Source organism: Natator depressus, chromosome 7 (genome assembly GCF_965152275.1).
Source record: "Natator depressus isolate rNatDep1 chromosome 7, rNatDep2.hap1, whole genome shotgun sequence".
In the NCBI taxonomy this organism is placed as follows: Eukaryota; Metazoa; Chordata; order Testudines; family Cheloniidae; genus Natator; species Natator depressus.
In genome coordinates, this window is record NC_134240.1 from 50,812,397 (window position 1) to 50,832,606 (window position 20,210).

The window sequence follows — 20,210 nt, forward strand, 5'->3', positions numbered from 1 at the left end:
GCATAAAGTTAAGAGCCTAAATCTGAATTTTTGATATTTAAATGAATTCCCACTGAAATCTCTTTGTACTCTGGATACTTTCATCTCTGAAAATCAGACTGCTAGGAAAGGTACCCCCACCTGGTATGCTCCTCTACCTTTCCTGGGTGCCATGGTCAGTAGAGCTGAGGGCTGAAGTGCACACTGCCTGGGCACCACACTGGGTGACATCTCCCACCTGATGTTGCTGGGATGGAGCAGAGAAAAGCGGAGTAGTTGTAGCCGCTAATAGCTAAGAGGGGAAAGGAACAGCAGCAGGAAGGGCTGGATTAACTTTATTTTTGTTGCCCCTGGTACCCTGTCCCACAGGAGCAGGAAAAGGTATCACATGAGTGATGTGGATTTGAGTGGGTTCTCAAATCCCTGGCACAATCTTGCCCTCTGAGATGAACTCTTGGGTCAATAATTTTTGTGGGTCAGAAGCCACACTGACCAGTGTTACAATATTTGAAAGGTCCATGGAAACCCATCCGTCAGTCTGACTGTACAGCTCTGTAGAACCCTTGTCCTTACCTTGGCATCCATGAGAATGGGTGGTGAGAGGAACTTGGGAGTGGGAATGGAGGGTGTAAATTTTGTGATTATAGACACACATTCCCCCTGATCTTGCAAACTCTCATAATTTTCTGAAGAAAACATTTGATTTTGCAGATAGCTTTTTGTCTTGGTTTGAAGCTAACTGTCCTTCTGTTTAAACTTTCTGGGGTCAAAGATTCGGGGGTTGGAGGGGGAAACTGGTTAAAAGAACACTGTGCTGGATTTTCCAGTCTGTTGTGGCCACTTTGATGCAAAGTGGCTAGACTCTGGCTGTAGCTGGCCTGTGGAGAATTCCTCCTCATTCAGGGGAGCTCTCCATTGGTGGAGATGGCAGAATTGTCTCCTGTGCCAGCCACTTCCACCCCTGTGTAGGGGGTGTGGCAGAGGGGTACTCCATATGTCAGTGGAAGATTGGGTGTCAAGTCTCCTAGAGATCCTATGTCAGTGGCTTAAGTTAGAGCCACTGCAGCCAAGGAACTGCTTTAACTTATGCTGATGCCAGGGGGCACAGGATGATGGGGGGAGGGGTCTGCAGCTGGCTCCCTCATGCACAGTTGAGAATCTGGCCCACTGTATTTTCTATAGCTCCCCAGATTTCCGCCCCTCCCCCCGCGTTGCCTATAAAAAAAGCCTAAACGGAGGGCCTAGTCTACACTAGCAGTGCAACATCACTGTCGCACATCTGGTGAAGATGTGCTGTGCCGACGGGAGAGAGCTCTGCCATCGGCATAATAAATCCACCTCCTCGAGAGGTGGTAGCTATGTGAGAGAAGGTCTCCTTCACATAATCCCGTTGAAACTAATAGGACTCCTTGGAGTTGGGTGCTGCTCAATGTGAGCAAGGCTGGCAGACTGCGGCCCAAAGAACTTTGAGAATGCCCTTCCTGTGTCATGCAAAATGTTACTTGTTGACTCAAGGAGAGAGAGTTTTAAAAACCGGCATAGCGTGAGCTTGCGCTCGTACTGCTGATCCTGGAGGACAGTACGGCAGGGTATTTTTTCTTGTATGTGCTGGGTGAAGGGAGGAGTGCAATCGATAGCGTGTAGTTTAGGACATTTGTAATTTTCCACTTCAGCTGTCAGTAATATGGAAAATGCTGTGAAAATATTTCCTTGAGGAAATGGCACGTCCGTTAGTCAATAAAGGTGCAGGAATATAGGGCCAGCTGAGAGAGCTTTAAGTAAGGGTAAGGGAGCAGACTAGTGTGGTACATCTGTGAGCTACAGGAAAGGGAAGTAGAGTCCCCACCCTTGGTACCTTTTGCGGGCTGACAAAGTGGTATAGCTGTGCAGGAGAGCCATGTGTGTGCAGGGTGACTCCAACACTCATAAAGGAAAACCACCCCAGACCCTTCTGACTTGCCTTTGATCAGTGTTCTGCTTGGTGTTCCTTGTACCTTACCCTGCCAGTAGTGTGGTGAAGTAATAGAGTAAATATGCATTTATCGCAGTGCCCAAAGGTCCCAGTTTGGATTGGGGCCCCATTGTGGCTGGGTACTGCACACACATAGCAAAGACTACCCCTGTCCTGAGGGGCATATGGGGTACCCCTAACTCAGTGCTGTGGCTAAGAGGACCAATTTGATCCTTGGATCAGGGGAATGTTGAGTTGGAGTAGGGAGGTAGCGTTACCTCCGCATATAACATTAGCGAGACCGTTGATGGATACTGTGATGATTCTGGAGTCTGCACTTTGGAAGGGATATGGAAGGAAACTGGAATGGGTTCAGAACACATTCATAGAGTTGAAATCCAGAAGGCACCATTAGATCATCCACGCTAACCCTCTCTGTCGCATGCCATTACATTTCCCCCAGACACCCCTGCATTGAACCCAGTGATTTGTTTATCTAAAGCAGAGGTCCTCAAAGTGTGGGGCGCATGTGTAGGACTGTCCGGGAGGGGGGCTGGCAGGGCCTGGGCAAGCCCCCACAGGGGCAGGGAGAGAGCATCACCCAGCCTCCCTTGTATCCTCTCAGCTCCCGTAGCAGCAGCAGCAAGAACAGCAGCAGCGCCATGTCTTCATCTCCATCCCAGGTGCGCCAGAACTACAACCAGAACTGTGAGGCGGCCGTCAACCGCCAGATCAACCTGGAGCTCTACGCCTCCTACGTGTACCTCAGCGTGTCTTTCTATTTTGGCCAGGATGATGTGGCTCTAAAGAACTTTGCCAAGTATTTCCTGCACCAGTCCCATGAGGAGCGTGAGCATGCTGAAAAACTCATGAAGCTGCAGAACCAGAGGGGTGGTCGCATCTTTTTGCAGGACATCAAGAAACCAGATCGTGATGATTGGGAGAATGGGTTGACAGCAGTGGAGTGTGCCTTGCACCTGGAAAAGAATGTGAACCAGTCACTCCTTGATCTGCACAAGCTGGCAACTGACAAGAATGACCCTCATTTGTGTGACTCATTTGTGTGACTAACCCTAACCCCGCCCCGCCCACAGCTCTGCTCTGGTCCCTGGCTGCATCCCCAGCTCCCATCCCCACGCCTGGCCTGTGTTCCCTATAAGCTGCACGCCTGTGTGGCCACCCAGGAGAGAGTCAAATGCTGCCAGCTGATAGCAGAGCGCGCATAGGCAGCAGCTTGTGTTCAGGTGCCGCTCCATCCTGCAGTTGTTCCCAGGAACCTCCTTTTGGCTGTGCAGAGTGGGGGGCGGGGGAGGTCCTGATATCAGGGTGTCCCCCTCTCCTCCGTCCCTATACCCTGTCTTTGCAGAGCAAGGGACAGAGCCTGGCTCAGGACTCACGGTGAACAGTGAGTGAGTGCCTTTCCTAAGGAGACAGTGCACTGTTTCTGAGATTTCCCCAGCAGGCGTCTCTCCCCCTCCCACCCCCCAACAAACACACACTTTCAAAGTGTGTCATTTTAGCGTTTTGACGGGTCTATGCATTTCATAATTTTTAGTGAGTTCTAAAATGCCTAATCTGTCCTGACTGGAGTAATTATCCCTATGGTAACTTTTAAAAAATATATATTGTATCTAGGTTTTTTGTTTCTACTGGTGGCGCACATTCGCACATATCGCGGTGCACATAACAAAATTTATTCCACACATGGATGGAAAAAATTAGAGGGAACGTTGCGCCTGGCCCCGTCCCCAGCCTCAGCGCGGCTCCACACCCAGCCCTGTAACAGCCCTGGCCGCTGGTCGGGGCTCCGTTCCTGGCCTGGGGCCGAGGCTGGGGCCAAGGCCAGGAACAGAGCCATGCCTGGCTGCTGGCCCCTACCGCAGTCTGGCTGTGGCTCTGCCCCAGCCTCAGTCTCACTCCTGGCCCCAGACCCACCCCCAGCCTACGCCCCTTTACCCCGTCCATTCCCCCTCCCCCAGCCTTCTCCCGGCCCCAGCTCCAGGAGGGTCGGAGGGGGGCTTGGACAGGGGTGAGGGGGGTGCAACCCTCAAAAGTTTGGGGACCGCTGATCTAAATCAAATCTTCCAGATGACAGCCCTAAGAAATTAGACATCTTCTGGAAAACCTGCCTTACCATGAGAATGAAGAAGGTCAAATTTCTCTTAGCCATCCAGAAGGGTTCTATGGATTGATGCGAAGGTTGGTTATGTCCTGTGTGTACCTACATGGGGAAGAGGTTTCTGATGTTGGAGGGGTCTTTAACCTATTGGACAAAGGCAGAAAGATACAGTGGCAGGAAGTTGAAGACAAGCTGAGACTAGAAATAAGTTGCAGTTTTTTAATATTGAAAGGAATTATTACAACAACTTATCTGGGGACATGGTACATTCTCCATCACTTGGAGTCTTTAAATCAAGAGTGAATGTTTACTATTAAGATACATTACAGTTCAACCAGAAGTTATGGACCTGAGGCATGCATTACTGGATGAGGGTTTATGGTGTTCCGGAGCTCAAAGCTCTATTGCTTCTGACCATAAAATATGACAATCCCATCCAGTTCCTCCTGAAGTGTGTAGCGGCAGCATGAGGGGTGCATGACCGAGGACCAGTTGCTGGGGGAGGATGCTCCCTGTACCCAGCAAGGCCTGTCCCCCCAGTGGCCTTCAACACCCCTTCCAAGGGCATTGGCATTAAAAGAAATACCAAAACAACACTAATGTTCTTATAAGGCGCGTGGAAGGGAACTTTAGCACCATGCTTCCTGGTTGGAGATTTGGGAGTGAAGCTCCTCCATTCTGGGATGGCATGAGCAGCATGAAACTGTTTGTAAGGTGCCTGCAACCTTAACTGCACCTTTAAGGCTTTTTGCGTGTCAGTTAAACCTCTGAGTTCATTATTTATAGCTTTGCCGAACTTTAAATTGACTTTTTTCACACCTGGTCTCTGCCTCAAGGTGAAGAACGTTGGAAAGTTTGAGCAAAAACAGTGTAACAGTTTCAGAGAATAGGGTGGCCAGATAGCAAGGGTAAAAAATTGGGACCGGAGGGGAGGTGGTAATAGGGTCCTATAGAAGATAAAGCCCTTAATATCGGTACAGTCCCAATAAAATCAGGGCATCTGGTCACGCTATTTGAGAATAAGGTTAGGGAAAAAATGGTAGTTTTCCCAGCGTGTTAACTTTTTCTAACCATTTCTTTGAAAAGTGTTTGCACGGTTTGAAGCTGGGAACTCAGCGTTTTGCACGGGGTCTTCCTGTTCTCAGGAGTTCTGTCGGAGCTCCTTACCATACAGAATGCATTTTACCACTGCTAGGTGTTAGTTGCCATAGACTTTGTAAAACAGGGCAACCCTGTCTGGATGACACTTATTCAGAGTATTTCCAATATAGGCATTTCTACTGAGCATGGACGAGGGCCCACCATGATAGCTGGGATTGGTCATCCAGTTCATACTGCAGAAGTGCCAGTTGTTTCTCTCAGTGCCTGTGTTCAAGGCAAGTATGGTTTACAGTAGGCTATGTCTCCTGCTTTATGGCTGCAGCTATAACTGTTATCGTTCAGATACAATGAGGGGTTGAAACAGACTTAGAAGTAATGCAGATTTCAGAGATGCTTAGTCAGAGCCGGATCAGATTAAGGTTGGTAGATGCAATCTGTGGCATTGCCCTTGGTGTATTTTCTAGGAAATGAGGCTAAGTAATGACAATACCTTAGAAGCGACTGACAAAGAGTGAGCTAGAATGCTAGCTACTTCGAATCAGCAGTTGCTCAAGGAGGGAATGATGGCACAACTAAAGCTACCCCATGAGTTACTCACAGTATAAGTGGCTTCTGCCATGTCCCTTGCCTAGTAAGATCACACAGAGAAAAGCATCTCCTGGTGTCCTTTCCATCCTGTCATAAGGGATGTCCAGTTTTACTGATGCCAGCTTTGTTGGCTTCTTTCAGAGAATACAAAACGGCAGAAATTTTCGCCTGAAGGGGAACAGGTAGGCCGAACTCATCAGAATTCTGCATTTGGGAAGTAAAACCCTGGTGGCTGGACTGTCAAATCCCCAGACTCTGTCACTCATAGGGGGGCACTTCAAAACTATTACCCTCGAAGATCTGTAAGAACACTTGCTAGTGGGAGTGCTTATTATAAATCAGTGTTTATTTCTAGCCGGAGAAGGGAGGAGTTCCTTGTCTGAATATTTGGAAGAGGCAGAAAAAGTTGCTGAGGCCGGAGATGGAGTATGCACTTTTGTAATAACTAGTCAGTGAAAGTCCCAGTGCAAACCTCTGAAGTTTTTCGGGGTGCTAGAATCCCCAGCACGTCCTTTCATGGTACAGGGGGGACAGTTTAGTCTGTATGTTCCTGTTCTCGGAGGAGAAGTGGAATCCCCAAGCAGCTCCTCTGTGACCATGGGACAGGGAATTGTGCTATGTTAGCTGCCAGCTGTCTTGACTCCCTTTTCTAAGATTTTCGTCTCAGTCTGCTAGCTTGTTAGGAAACAGTACTTGGTTATCTAGAGAGAGAGTGAATTTAGTCTAACCTAGAATTCCTTTCTTTGCCTCCTTGGAACTGGCTATTTGGTTTGCTAGAGAAGAGGAGATGAACTGAATCGCACAAGGAGAGAAAGCTGCAGTTCTTGTGGTTCGGATTGTTAGTATTTTCCAGACTGGGAAGTCATGTGTTGCTTGTTTGTCTGCCTGCCTCCCTCTTTCTCTCTCTGTGTTGCAAACTGCTCTTACTCACTGGATCAGATCATTTAACATGCTTTCTGAGGGCTTTAGATTTAACTAAAGGTGTAGGGTTTCTTTTTAACCTGATTTAGTTAATTCAATGTCAAAGGCTGGGTGGACACTGGTTTTTGTTTAAACTAGGTTTATTTGGGTTTAACCGAAGTCCATTAGGAACAAGTTTAGGCTAGTCCACTCAGCATCCCATTTATGAGGACAAAGCCTGTGATGCATGATCCATACCAGGTATTGTCTGTCTGAGCTCTCTCACTTCATTAGCAGTTGTTCATGAGTCCCCAGCTGCTCCATTCTGCCCCTCCCAGTATAGATCTGTCATCTACAAAGTGTAAGGGTTTTCATGCTTACAATACAATACAGTCGTCTTGACTGTAGTTTTTGTTTGAATTTCTCAGTCGTCTCCCATCCTCCTTTTTAAGATGAAACATGCCCAAGAGACAGGGAATTCCCATTTACCCCTTTGACTGCACTGAATTTCCCTGTCAAAGCAAAGCTCTGTAACTGACAGGTCCAGGAGTGCCAGGACATTCCACTGATTTCATTGCCTTGTCACTTGCTTGCAGCACACAAGTATGATGAAGGGTTAAAGACTAAAGGCCTGGTTGGGTGTTATCTCTTCCCTATAGTCTTCTCCAACCCCAGCTTGTTATACCAGTAAAATAAAAACCAGCAGGATCTTATTAAAGGGGAAAAGTAAAAATGCCACATTTATTGTGAATACAGAAAGAATCGTAGTTAGCAGTTACTTATAGCTATAACATTCCATTCAGTTTCATATTTATTCACACATTCATTCATACACGCACGCAGGTTATGAAAGGTTGTTATCATAGTTACCAGCCTTCGAGTTGCTCATGCCAAGCCACTGGCCGGGTGGCTTGGACACGAGGAGGGAGCAGGGCCTTGTCAGATGCACATCTGACGCTCCTGGAAGTTGGTTTGCAGAATCAGACCCCAAAGTTCTCAGTTTCTAGAGTCCATTTTTATAGGAATTTATTCCTATGCCAGTCTATGGGAATTGCTTCATCATGCTGTTGCTGAATCAATCAGCAGATGGCACATTCCTGATGGCTCCGTGTTGTTCTTCAGTTCTCCCATCCTTGAGGCTGTTGGGTGGATTCCAGTCAGCCCTCCAGGGGTCCTCTGGTTGTTTCCCCTTGACGCCTTCTTTGGCCGATGGACACGTGATTCTTAGGCTGGCACCTCCCTGATCATTCAGTTATTATCCACACCAAGCATCCATCCACATACATCCTCTATTTCTATTTTAATCACAATTGTTAACAAAGTGAGATAAATACAGCAAAAGGGCGGGGAGTCTGTGTGCTATTTCTGTTACAAAGTGTTGCTTTGAGAACAGACTCTGTCTTAGGATGTACTAACACAGTTCGCTTGCAAGTTTCACACAGAGAGGGAGAGAAACAGTACCAAAAACCAAGAGACCTCTTAATTAGTAATACCCTGGAATTTAAACTATGGGGAATCAAACTCATTTGTGATTTTAATAGAGAACTTCTTTAATATGATCCAACAAGCTTTGGCTTAACAGTGCTTCCCTGCTTGTGTCTGTGTCATAAATATAAAGGGAAGCACCTTTCTGTATACAGTGCTATAAAATCACTCCTGGCCAGAGGCAAAATCCTTTCACCTGTAAAGGGTTAAGAAGCTAAGGTAACCCCGCTGGCACCTGACCCAAAATAGCCTATGAGGGGACAAGATTCTTTCAAATCTGGAGGGGGGGACAAAGGGTTTTCTCTGTGTGTTACCTTTGCCAGGAACAGATCAAGGATGCTAGCCTTCCAACTCCTGTGAAGTTAGTAAGTAATCTAGCTAGAAAATGCGTTAGATTTTCTTTTAGTTTTTGGCTTGTAAAATTTGCTGTGCTGGAGGGAATGTGTATTCCTGTTTTTGTCTCATTTTTGTAACTTAAGGTTTTGCCTAGAGGGATTCTCTATGTTTTGAATCTGTTTCCCCTGTAAGGTATTTACCATCCTGATTTTACAGAGGTGATTCTTTTACCTTTTCTTTAAATAAAATTCTTCTCTTAAGGACCTGATTGATGTTTCATTGTTCTTAAGATCCAAGGGTTTGGGTCTGTGTTCACCTGTACCAATTGGTGAGGATATTATTATCATCAAGCCTTCCCCAGGAAAGGAGGTGTAGGGCTTGGGGGGATATTTTTGGGGAAGACATCTCCAAATGGTCTCTTTCCTGTTCTTTGTTTAAATCGCTTGGTGGTGGCAGCATACTGTTCAAGGACAAGGCGAAGTTTGTACCTTGGGAAAGTTTTTATCCTAAGCTGGTAAGAATAAGCTTGGGGTCTTTCATGCAGGTCCCCACATCTGTACCCTAGAGTTCAGAGTGGGGAAGGAAGCTTGACATGGTGGCAGAGCGATGGGATCATTTTGAACCAGAAGCACAGTAGGATTTTAAAAGGTTTTGTAAAAGGTGATTGCAGCTACAGATTCTGTCTCTCGGCCTGGGGACAGAGCAGTACCATAACAAAAGGATTTTTCTGTAGGCTGAGACCTTTTGTCTCTGATAGCTGTTATCAGGTTACAGCACAGCAAAATTTTACAAGCCAGGTTTTTTTTTTTTTCTTTCTTTCTAACTCTCGGGTATAGTTAGGTTTAAAAACAGACTGTCTAAGATGACAGAAAGCCATGCCCAACAGAAACTGGAGTTAGCCAGACTGAAAGCAGAAGAGAAAGAAAAGGAACACCAGAGGCTGGTCGAATTAAAACAACTCGATATGGAGGCAGCGAAAGCCCACGAGGCTGCCCACCAGAGAGCTAGAGCTATGGAGGCAAAGGAAAAAGAAATGGAGGAGAGGGGAAAAGTGAGGAAGCATGCACTGGAGATAGAGAAGGCAAAGGCTCAGCAGAATATACCAGATAACCCTAACAATCCTTCCCCAACAATCCACAAATGGGAGCGACTATGTCCACAGTATGATGAATCCAGTGATATTGCTGAATATTTTCTCACCTTTGAGAGACTGTGCACACTCCATAAAATTCCTGAAGCTCACAAGATTACCACATTGGTCCAAAATTGACTGGAAGAGCTCTGGACATATTCAATAAGATGCCTTTTGAGGAGGCTTCTGACTATAATAAATTCAAGGATTTGGTTTTAAAACAATTTCAAGTTACACCTGAAACTTACAGATTAAAATTTAGAGCCCTTAAGAGAGGACCTGGACTAAGTAATGTGGCTTATGTAAACCAGATGATCGATCTGTTTGATAAATGGCTCAAAGGGTGGGATGTAACTAGCTTTGGAGGAATGCGGGATTTGATGATACAGGAGCAATTCCTGAATATGTCCAAGGATGATATAATACAGTGTTTATGGGATAAGAAAATGGACTCAGCAGAAAGTCTTGCTTCTTATGCTGATCAATACGAGCTGTCCCAGACCGCCAGAGAGGCGGGGCAAACTGGAACAAAATGGGTAGAGGGAGGAGAGAGGAACAGCCCTGACCGCAGTTGGAGCGGATACCAGACGGGACACCCTCAGACCCCACCCTACTACTGGGGGAAGCCCAAGGCCCCAACTACACCCGAAGGAACACTCCAGACACCTTATCGCCCACCACACCATTCTCCAGCAACCCACCTCGCCCCAGTGACCAGTCAGCTGGGCGATGTTTTAAATGTAACGACGTGGGGCATGTAAAGGCCAACTGCCCCAAGAACCCCAACAGATTACAGTTCGTTGCACCGGAATCACACCAAAGGTCCTCAGGCCCAGATGTCTCCCAAATACCCTCAGAGCGGAGGGAAACTGTGAGTGTGGGCAGGAAGAAGGTTACAGAGTGGAGGGACACCAGAGCACAAGTGTCGGCTATCCACGCTTCCTTAGTGGGCCCCAATTTAATCGACCCAGAGGTCCAAGTGACGATTCAACCCTTCAAGTCAAATTCTTTTGACTTGCCTACAGCCAAGTTGCCGGTCCAGTACAAGGGCTGGTCAGGAACATGGACTTTTGCAGTCTGTGATGATTATCCCATCCCCATGCTGTTGGGGGAAGACTTGGCCAATCATGTAAAGCTAGCCAAGAGGGTGGGAATGGTCACCCTCAGCCAGGCTAAGCAAGCTGTCACACCTAGCTCTATTCTGGAGACTTCTACCAGGACCAGAGGTGATGGAACCGGACCCCATGCCAACATCTGCAACAGCAGTAATGGATCCAGTCACAGAGACCCAGACAGAGCCAGTCCCGGAACTGGCGGAACAACCAATACCAGAACCATTGTCAGCACTGAATCCAGTGCTTGCAACCCCAACACCAGAGGGCCCCACCGAACCTGCAGCAGCAGATAACCCTACACAAGAGGCTCAGCCAGAGCCTGAACCCCAACATAGTGCACCAGCAGAGAGCAGTTCACCATCCATGGAAACAGCCCCATCACCTGCATCGCTTCCAGAGGGACCAAGCCCAGGTCCACAATCCAATGAGGAACTGATGTCTCCAGCATCAAGGGAACAGATCCGGACCGAACAGGAAGCTGGTGAAAGCCTCCAGAGAGCTTGGACGGTGGCACGAAGCAACCCACCGCCTCTCAGCTCTTCTAATTGATCCAGGTTTGTTGTAGAAAGAGGACTTTTACACAAAGAAAGTCTTTCTGGTGGACACCAGGAAGACTGGCATCCTCAGAGACAGTTGGTAGTTCCAACTAAGTACCGGGTAAAGCTCTTGAGCTTAGCCCATGATCATCCTAGTGGCCATGCTGAGGTGAACAGAACCAAAGACCATTTGGGAAAGTCATTCCACTGGGAGGGAATGGGCAAAGATGTTTCTACCTATGTCCGGTCTTTTGAGGTGTGCCAAAGAGTGGGAAAACCCCAAGACCAGGTCAAAGCCCCTCTACAGCCACTCCCCATCATTGAGGTTCCATTTCAGTGAGTAGCTGTGGATATTCTGGGTCCTTTTCTGAAAGACACCCAGAGGAAAGCAGTACATACAGACTTCCATGGATTTTGCCACCCGATGGCCGGAAGCAGTAGCTCTAAGCAACACCAGGGATAAAAGTGTGTGCCAGGCACTAATGGACATTTTTGTTAGGGTAGGTTCGCCCTCCGACATCCTCAGAGATGCAGGAACTAATTTCCTGGCAGGAACTATGGAAAGTCTTTGGGAAGCTCATGGGGTGAATCACTTGGTTGCCACGCCTTACCACCATCAAACAAATGGCCTGGTGGAGAAGTTTAATGGAACTTTGGGGGCCATGATACGTAAATTCGTAAATGAGCACTCCAGTGATTGGGACCTAGTGTTGTAGCAGTTGCTCTTTGCCTACAGAGCTGTACCCCATCCCAGTTTAGGGTTTTCACCATTTGAACTTGTATATGGCTGCGAGGTTAAGGGGCCATTGCAGTTGGTGAAGCAGCAATGGGAGGGATTTACACCTTCTCCAGGAACTAACATTCTGGACTTTGTAACCAACCTACAAAACACCCTCCGAACCTCTTTAGCCCTTGCTAAAGAAAACCTAAAGGATGCTCAAAAAGAGCAAAAAGCCTGGTATGATAAACATGCCAGAGAGCGTCCCTTCAAAGTAGGGGACCAGGTCATGGTCTTAAAGGCGCTTCAGGCCCATAAAATGGAAGCGTCGTGGGAAGGGCCATTCACGGTCCAAGAGCGCCTGGGAGCTGTTAATTATCTCCTAGCATTCCCCACCTCTAACCAAAAGCCTAAGGTGTACTATATTAATTCTCTAAAGTCCTTTTATTCCAGAGAATTAAAGTTTTGTCAGTTTACAGCCCAGGGAGGAGATGACGCTGAGTGGCCTGAAGGTGTCTACTACGAAGGGAAAAGTATGGTGGCGTGAAAGAGGTGAACCTCTCCATGACCCTTGGGATATGCAGCAACAGCAGATCAAGGAGCTGTGCACTAGCTATGCGCTGACATTCTTAGCCACCCCAGGACTGACTGAACGGGCATACCACTCCATTGACACAGGTAATGCTCATCCAATTAGAGCCCAACCTTACCGGAAAAAGAAAAGGAGTACTTGTGGCACCTTAGAGACTAACAAATTTATTTGAGCATAAGCTTTCATGAACTACAGCTCACTTCATCGGTGCATCTGATGAAGTGAGCTGTAGCTCACGAAAGCTTATGCTCAAATAAATTTGTTAGTCTCTAAGGTGCCACAAGTACTCCTTTTTTGCGGATACGGACTAACACAACTGCTACTCTGCAACCTTACCGGCTGTCTCCTCAAGCTAAAACTGCTATAGAACGGGAGATCCAGGATATGCTACAGATGGGTGTAATCCACCCCTCTGGCAGTGCCTGGGCAACTCCAGTGGTTCTAGTTCCCAAACCAGATGGGGAGATAAGTTTTTTCCGTGGACTACCGTAAGCTAAATGCTGTAACTTGCCCAGACAACTATCCAATACCATGCACAGATGAACTGTTGGAGAAACTGGGATGGGCCCAGTTCATCTCTACCTTGGACTTAACCAAGGGGTACTGGCAGGTACCGCTAGATGAATCCGCCAGGGAAAGGTCAGCCTTCATCACACATGTCGGCTGTATGAATTTAATGTCCTCCCTTTCGGGCTGCGAAATGCACCCGCCACCTTCCAAAGACTTGTAGATGGTTTCCTAGCAGGATTGGGAGAATATGCAGTCGCCTACCTTGACGATGTGGCCATATTTTCAGATTCCTGGGCAGAACACCGGGAACATCTACAAAAAGTCTTGGAGCGCATAAGGGAGGCAGGACTAACTGTTAAGGCTAAGAAGTGTCAAATAGGCCTCAACAGAGTGACTTACCTTGGACACCTGTTGGGTCAAGGAACAATCAACCCACTACAGGCCAAAGTGGATGCTATCCAAAAGTGGCCTGTCCCAAAGTCAAACAAACAGGTCCAATCCTTCTTAGGCTTGGCTGGCTATTATGGGTGATTTGTACCGCAATACAGCCAAATCACCGCCCCACTGACAGACCTAACCAAAAAGAAACAGCCAAATGCAGTTCGGTGGACCGAAGAGTGTCAGAAGGCCTTTAACCAGCTTAAAGCAACACTCATGTCTGACCCTGTGCTAAGACCCCAGACTTTGACAAACCGTTCCTAGTAACCACAGATGTGTCCGAGCGTGGTGTGGGAGCAGTTTTAATGCAGGAAGGACCGAATCAAGAATTCCATCCTGTCGTGTTTCTCAGCAAGAAGCTGTCTGAGAGGGAAAGCCACTGGTGAATCAGTGAAAAGGAATGTTACGCCATTGTCTACGCTCTGGAAAAGGTATGCCCATACGTTTGGGGATGGCATTTCCAGCTGCAAACCAACCATGCTGCGCTACAGTGGCTTCATACCGCCAAGGGAAATAACAAAAAACTTCTTCGGTGGAGTTTAGCTCTCCAAGATTTTGATTTCGACATCCAACACATTTCAGGAGCTTCTAACAAAGTGGCTGATGCACTCTCCCGTGAAAGTTTCCCAGAATCAACTGGTTAAAATAGTCCTTAAGATGTGAAAAATATTGTTAGTGTTTATACAGTTGGTAGTATATTTAGAGATGCATGTGTCTTATTAACTCTGTTTTCTCCTAGAGCTCCAGGAAGAAATCGCATCCAGTGTTTCACCCTATCTGTGATTTGGGGGGCGTGTCATAAAAATAAAGGGAAGGGTAACCACCTTTCTATATACAGTGCTATAAAATCCCTCCTGGCCAGAGGCAAAATCCTTTCACCTGTAAAGGGTTAAGAAGCTACGGTAACCCCTCTGGTACCTGACCCAAAATGGCCAATGAGGGGACAAGATTCTTTCAAATCTGGAGGGGGGGACAAAGGGTTTTCCTGTCTGTGTGATACCTTTGCCGGGAACAGATCAAGGATGCTAGTCTTCCAACTCCTGTGAAGTTAGTAAGTAATCTAGCTAGAAAATGCGTTAGATTTTCTTTTAGTTTTTGGCTTGTAAAATTTGGTGTGCTGGAGGGAATGTATATTCCTGTTTTTGTCTCTTTTTGTAACTTAAGGTTTTGCCTAGAGGGATTCTCTATGTTTTGAATCTGATTACCCTGTAAGGTATTTACCATCCTGATTTTACAGAGGTGATTCTTTTACCTTTTCTTTAAATAAAATTGTTCTTTTAAGGACCTGATTGATGTTCCATTGTTCTTAAGATCCAAGGGTTTGGGTCTGTGTTCACCTGTATCAATTGGTGAGGATATTATTATCAGGCCTTCCCCAGGAAAGGGGGTGTAAGGGTTGGGGGGATATTTTTGGGGTAGACGTCTCCAAATGGTCTCTTTCCCTGTTCTTTGTTTAAATCGCTTGGTGGTGGCAGCATATTGTTCAAGGACAAGGCGAAGTTTGTACCTTGGGAAAGTTTTTATCTTAAGCTGGTAAGAATAAGCTTGGGGTCTTTCATGCAGGTCCGCACATCTGTACCCTAGAGTTCAGAGTGGGGAAGGAAGCTTGACAGCTTGTCACTTGCAGATATCATTATTTTATGAGGGCTGTTGAGGTCATGTGGGCATGGAATTATCTGATTTCAGGGGAAGTCAGGCAATCTGGAGCTAATCTAAAACTCTAGTGTCCTAGCCAAAGCCCCACTCAATGTGACCACAAACCTGGGGATCTAATTTCCCTTGCATAAAATGGAGCAGACTGCAGCTACCTGTACTAAAGGGGAAGGTGGCTCTGGCCTGCAGTTTTATAACCTGCTGTGATGGAGTAGGGAGTATTAACCTGGTAATGTTGCATGGGAGTTTTCCTAGTTTACTGTCTTCTGCTAGTTTTAGTGCCTCTGTTTCCCTGGGGTATTGCATCAATACTAGATGGTGATGGGAAATAAGGGTGTGACTTCACTGAGGAATGATACTTGACGGCCTGCAGGGTAAACTTATAAATTGTCTGCCTTCTATAACACTGATAGAGAGATATGCACAGCTGTTTGCTCCCCCAGGAATTAATCACTTGCTCTGGGTTAATTTATAAGAAAAGTGATTTTATTAAATATAAAAAAGGATTTAAGTGATTCCAAGTAATAACAGACAGAACAAAGTAAGTTACCAAGCAAAATAAAACAAAAAGAAGTCAAAGCCTAATACATTAAGAAACTGATTACAGATGAAATCTCACCCCCAGAGATGTTCCAATAAGCTTCTTTCACAGACTGGACTCCTTCCTAGTCTGGGTCCAGCAATCACTCACACCCCCGTAGTTACTGTCCTTTGTTCCAGTTTCTTTCAGGCATCTCTTTGGGGTGGAGAAGTCATCTCTCAATCTAGCTGAAGGCAAAACGGAGAGGCTTCCAGGGTCTTTTGTATTCTCCCTCTTGTGGGCTGAAACCCCTTTGTTCTTCTGTGCAAAGTCACAGTAACAAGATGGAGTTTGTAGCCACCAGGCAAGTCACATGTTCATGAATGATTCAGCTTTTTGCAGGCCGACGCCAGTGTTTACATGTTACAGTACAGACCTGTTTACACACAAATCCGCTTAACGCGCGGTAGCGCCATGCCTCCCAGTGCTACCTATTTAACACACGAGACTTGTTAACACATGATACAGGAACTTGCTGTGTAGCGCTACAGATTTGCTCACTAACTCACTGACATAGAAATCGACAGGAAGTGTGGAGTGGAAACGTGTTGTACATCTTTGCTGCCGATGGGGGGCGGGGAGAAGGGGCAGCAATGTTAACATGTTAAAGGATGGTCCTTTGCTGTGGCAGTGCTTTAAGGATCCTCAAAGCAGCTGCCCTGGTGCTAGTGATTTAAAACGGCCCGGGGCTCCGGACACTGCTACCGCAGCAGTGGCGTCCGGAGCCCCGGGCCCTTTAAATCAACACGGGAACCCCAGGTGGCGCAGACCAAGCGGCCTGGAAGGGCTGGCCGGGGGATGCTGAACCCTAGCCCTGCCTTTCTGCCCGAGGCCCCGCCCCTTCCAGGGGCCAGAGCAGCCCCAACCCCGTACCAGTAAGTGTCCTGAGTTACTTTCACCCCTGTGTAGTAGTAGTAGTAGTGTTTTTATTAGATAACACATTTGAATTTATATTCTTGCAAAGCGCCATTAACAGATAGGCCTGTAGTATTTGGAACGCTGTGAATACGTATGTAATCCTAGATAATTATACGTGTGTGTGCGTGTGTGTGTGTGTGTGTGTGTATATAGATATCTTAAGATGTTTCAGCATGGCCCTCTTAACCCGTGGTCCATTAACACGCGGTTGTGATGGCTTGACTCCCGACATCCGCTCGTAAACGGGTCTGTACTGTAGTTTGAACTTTCCCAGGAAAGCTCAGATGTGGATTGGCGTCTCCCAAAGTCCATTGTCAGTTAAGTGTTTCTTGATTGGGCACTTACTGAGAATAGTCCTTTCTCAAGTAGCTGACCAAATGCTTCACTGTGGCTACTTAGAATCAAACACATTGAGATGCAAGTACATAGCCAATATTCATAACTTCAAATACAAAAATGATACACACATACAGCATAATCATAGTCAGCAAACTACAACTTTTCCATAGACACCTCAGTTGACCTCCTCCACTTGACCATAGGACCAGGGCTTTGGAGCAGCTCCACTGCTCTGGAGCTGCTCCGTGCTCCAGCTCCGGGCTCCGCTCCAAAGCCCTGCATAGGACCCTGGTTGCAACAATGATCTATACAGTCACAGGTCATGTTAATAACATCACATAGGGTTTTTTAAATTAAATTTGAAATTGTAAACCTATACTGATGTTTATTTAAAATATGTTTATAATAATTTAAATGAAATACAAAAAAAAATTAAGCAGTACATGATTGCTGCAAAGTTTTAAGAGAGTCAGACCACTGAACTGGTGGAAGTCACTAGTTAAGCGCCTAGAATCTGAGTTTGTTGAAGTGCTAAACTAGCTTTTGACAGCAGTAACGTCTTCTGCGGGTGTAAAGAGAGTATTTTCTTGATTACAGTTTATTCAGTTAGTTCAGTTCATTGGCTAGTTCATTCAAAGTTAAGAAACCAACTGGTAGTTGAAAAAGCAGGAAAGTTTTTCTTTTTGCAATCCGTGAATAAAAGCTAGATGTGAGAGGATGATATCTACTAGTTCCAAAATCCTGAAGGATGGGCATGATGACCAGAAACTATCAGTTCAATTCACTAACTACAGATAATACTTCCTTTGTTTAATAAATCAGTTTTAAATGGAAAACATGTTTTGACAAACTTTTTTCTTATGTATCCAATACACTTAAATTTAATTTTTAAAATGTTGGTTTTGTGCATTTTTTATTGAATTTGAATTTCCATCCAGATAGAGCTTGACGCCAATCACAAGCAAGACATTAATCATCTAGTAAAAAGTTAAGCTATATAATTGCTTAAATAAGTGTATAGATATAGTGTACCCTCCTGGTTAGCAAAAAGAAACACTAAATTTCGTGTAAAGGCTATGATTAGTTGCAGATTGACATGTTTTAGTGGGTACCAACCAATGAGAATCAATCTTTCTTTAGAAGAATAACTAAAAAGTACAAACGCAGAATATGATTAAAATTGATTATTTAAATTAAGGTTTTCTACTTGCTGATTTAAATCATGATTAAAAGCTGATTTAAATCAATCCATCCTGCTTCACAAATTTTTTTCGTTAAATTGATTTAATGTTCTGTTGCCTTTTGATAAGATTCTCATTCCTTGGTTTGACATATAGCAGGAACAAACACAGCAGCACCGAACAGCTGCCAAAGAACCTGCTTGAGTGAATAGATCCCTCTCCAATTCATTCTCAGCAATAGACTGACATTATGCATGTTGTGTTGTGCAGTACTACTGCAAGTACAGTGATTTTGATAAGAGGCTAGCTAAACAAGATTAATAAGAGCCAGGATGAGTAATTCTTAAGCTTTCAAGTATCTAGAGTTTTGTAACTGGTTGAAGGAGCCATCTGTCAGTTTAGTGCCTGTGTAGTGTCCATGTGTAATAATAATCATTTACCATACATGCTTTCCATTAGACTACCTCAAAGGCAAGGGAGTGAGTAATTATGAATGGCAAATAAACTTTTTAAAAAAGGCTCTGCAAATAATTGCCATCAATAAAAATGGTTCATTCAATCAGGTATATTATTCACTACAAATAATTTGTCCAACTGTACTTGAAATGGGTTTTGAGTGCTGCAGCCATCACTTTATTTCTGAGAGCACAGCTGAGTAAATGCAGCAGTCTTTCTTAGCCCAGTTTTGTGGGTGACTCTTTTATGTCAGGTCATTGGGAATAAAACCTTTTCTTTGTGATTAAGCCTTTGTGTTTTAGGATCATACTGAGGGTATGTCTACACTCGCAAATTTCTGCGCCACAAGCTATACCACTTTTATTAAAACACTAGATTAAATCACCCGTGTTAGACTTGCTGGAGTCTGGGGCTGAAGCCTGAGACCCATGACCCAGGGCCGAAGCATGAGGGCTTCAGCCCTGTGTGGTGGGGTTCAGGTTACAGGCCTCCAATTTGGGGCTTTGTCCCCCCCGCACACATACACCTGGAGCAGTGGGGCTCGGGCTTTGGGCCCCCCACCTAGGATGGTGGGGCTCAGGCGGGCTCAGGCATCAGTCCCCACTCCAGGGGTTGTGTAGTAATTTTTGTTGTCAGAAGGGGGTCATGGTACAATGAAGTTTGAGAACCCCTGCATTAGAAGAACAGAGATGTTATATCCCCATCCTAGAGATACTTCGGGTCCTTTCAAATATGTGCGGCAACAGAGACATCTTGTGGCCAGTTGAGGAAGAGCCTCATCTCTGTTCCCCATGTGGGATCCAGGAGATGCATCCCAGATCCTGAGGTCAGGATGTCCAACCTGTGGCCCTCAATGTGACTGTACAGGGCTGCACCCTGTGGTTTACAGTGAAGGGTTTGGATCAGTTTTAGTCACTGTGGCGGGCACTGCCTCCCCCCACCCCCCCGCAGCACAAGTTACAACCCCTATCTAGAGCAGCTTTGCTTTGAACCAAAATGCTGTGAGCAGCTGTTGTCCCTTCCCTGCTGCAGCTGTTTAGCAGCTCCCCTGCTGGCTTCCTGCTGCATTACAGGAGCAATGAAAGTACCTGTGGCTGTTCATCGTTACCTCCCTGCTGGGCTGTGGGAACCTCAGCAAGTGGGACAGGCGTTTGACTGACCGCACCTAAGACTGGGGAGTCTCCCCCACGCAGCCTAGGAGTGAGGGAAAATCAACAATCCATTACAGCTTCCTGGTTCTCTGCCCTGCCCCAGGCTCATGTGCTAGCTGACTGTGGTCCCCAAGAGATCACTTGCCAGTTAGGGATAGCTGGAGGGCACCAGACACAGCCCCTTCCACTCTCAATATGCCCTTGTCTTGTCCCCACCCTAACAGTGCTACACTGGGGCAGAGGTCAGGAAGGCATAAGAGCTGAATATGCTGGCTCTGCACCCACTGGAGACTCCCTCCACCGGGCAGCTTCTGCTCTCTTTGCATGACCCATGGGGCATTGAGCAAGTAGACTGGGCCAAAGGATCTGCTTCAAAGTATCAGTGTGGACCCATGGCCTCTCATGCTGATAGGGCTGGTGCCAAAAGCCCAC

General features: G+C 46.2%; 2 protein-coding genes across 5 annotated transcripts in view; both read left to right on the forward strand.

Annotated features, from left to right (window-relative positions):
- The window catches only part of LOC141990783 (ferritin heavy chain-like), a 34,953-nt gene extending 31,899 nt beyond the window's left edge, over positions 1 to 3,054 (forward strand). Inside the window, exon 2 of the mRNA XM_074958385.1 lies at positions 2,556 to 3,054. Within this exon, the coding sequence (XP_074814486.1) occupies positions 2,556 to 2,997 (442 nt within the window). The 3' untranslated portion in view covers positions 2,998 to 3,054. The remainder of the gene's footprint in view (positions 1 to 2,555) is intronic.
- IP6K1 (inositol hexakisphosphate kinase 1) overlaps positions 1 to 20,210 on the forward strand; it is a 78,884-nt gene that overhangs the window by 31,840 nt on the left and 26,834 nt on the right. The window lies entirely within an intron of this gene.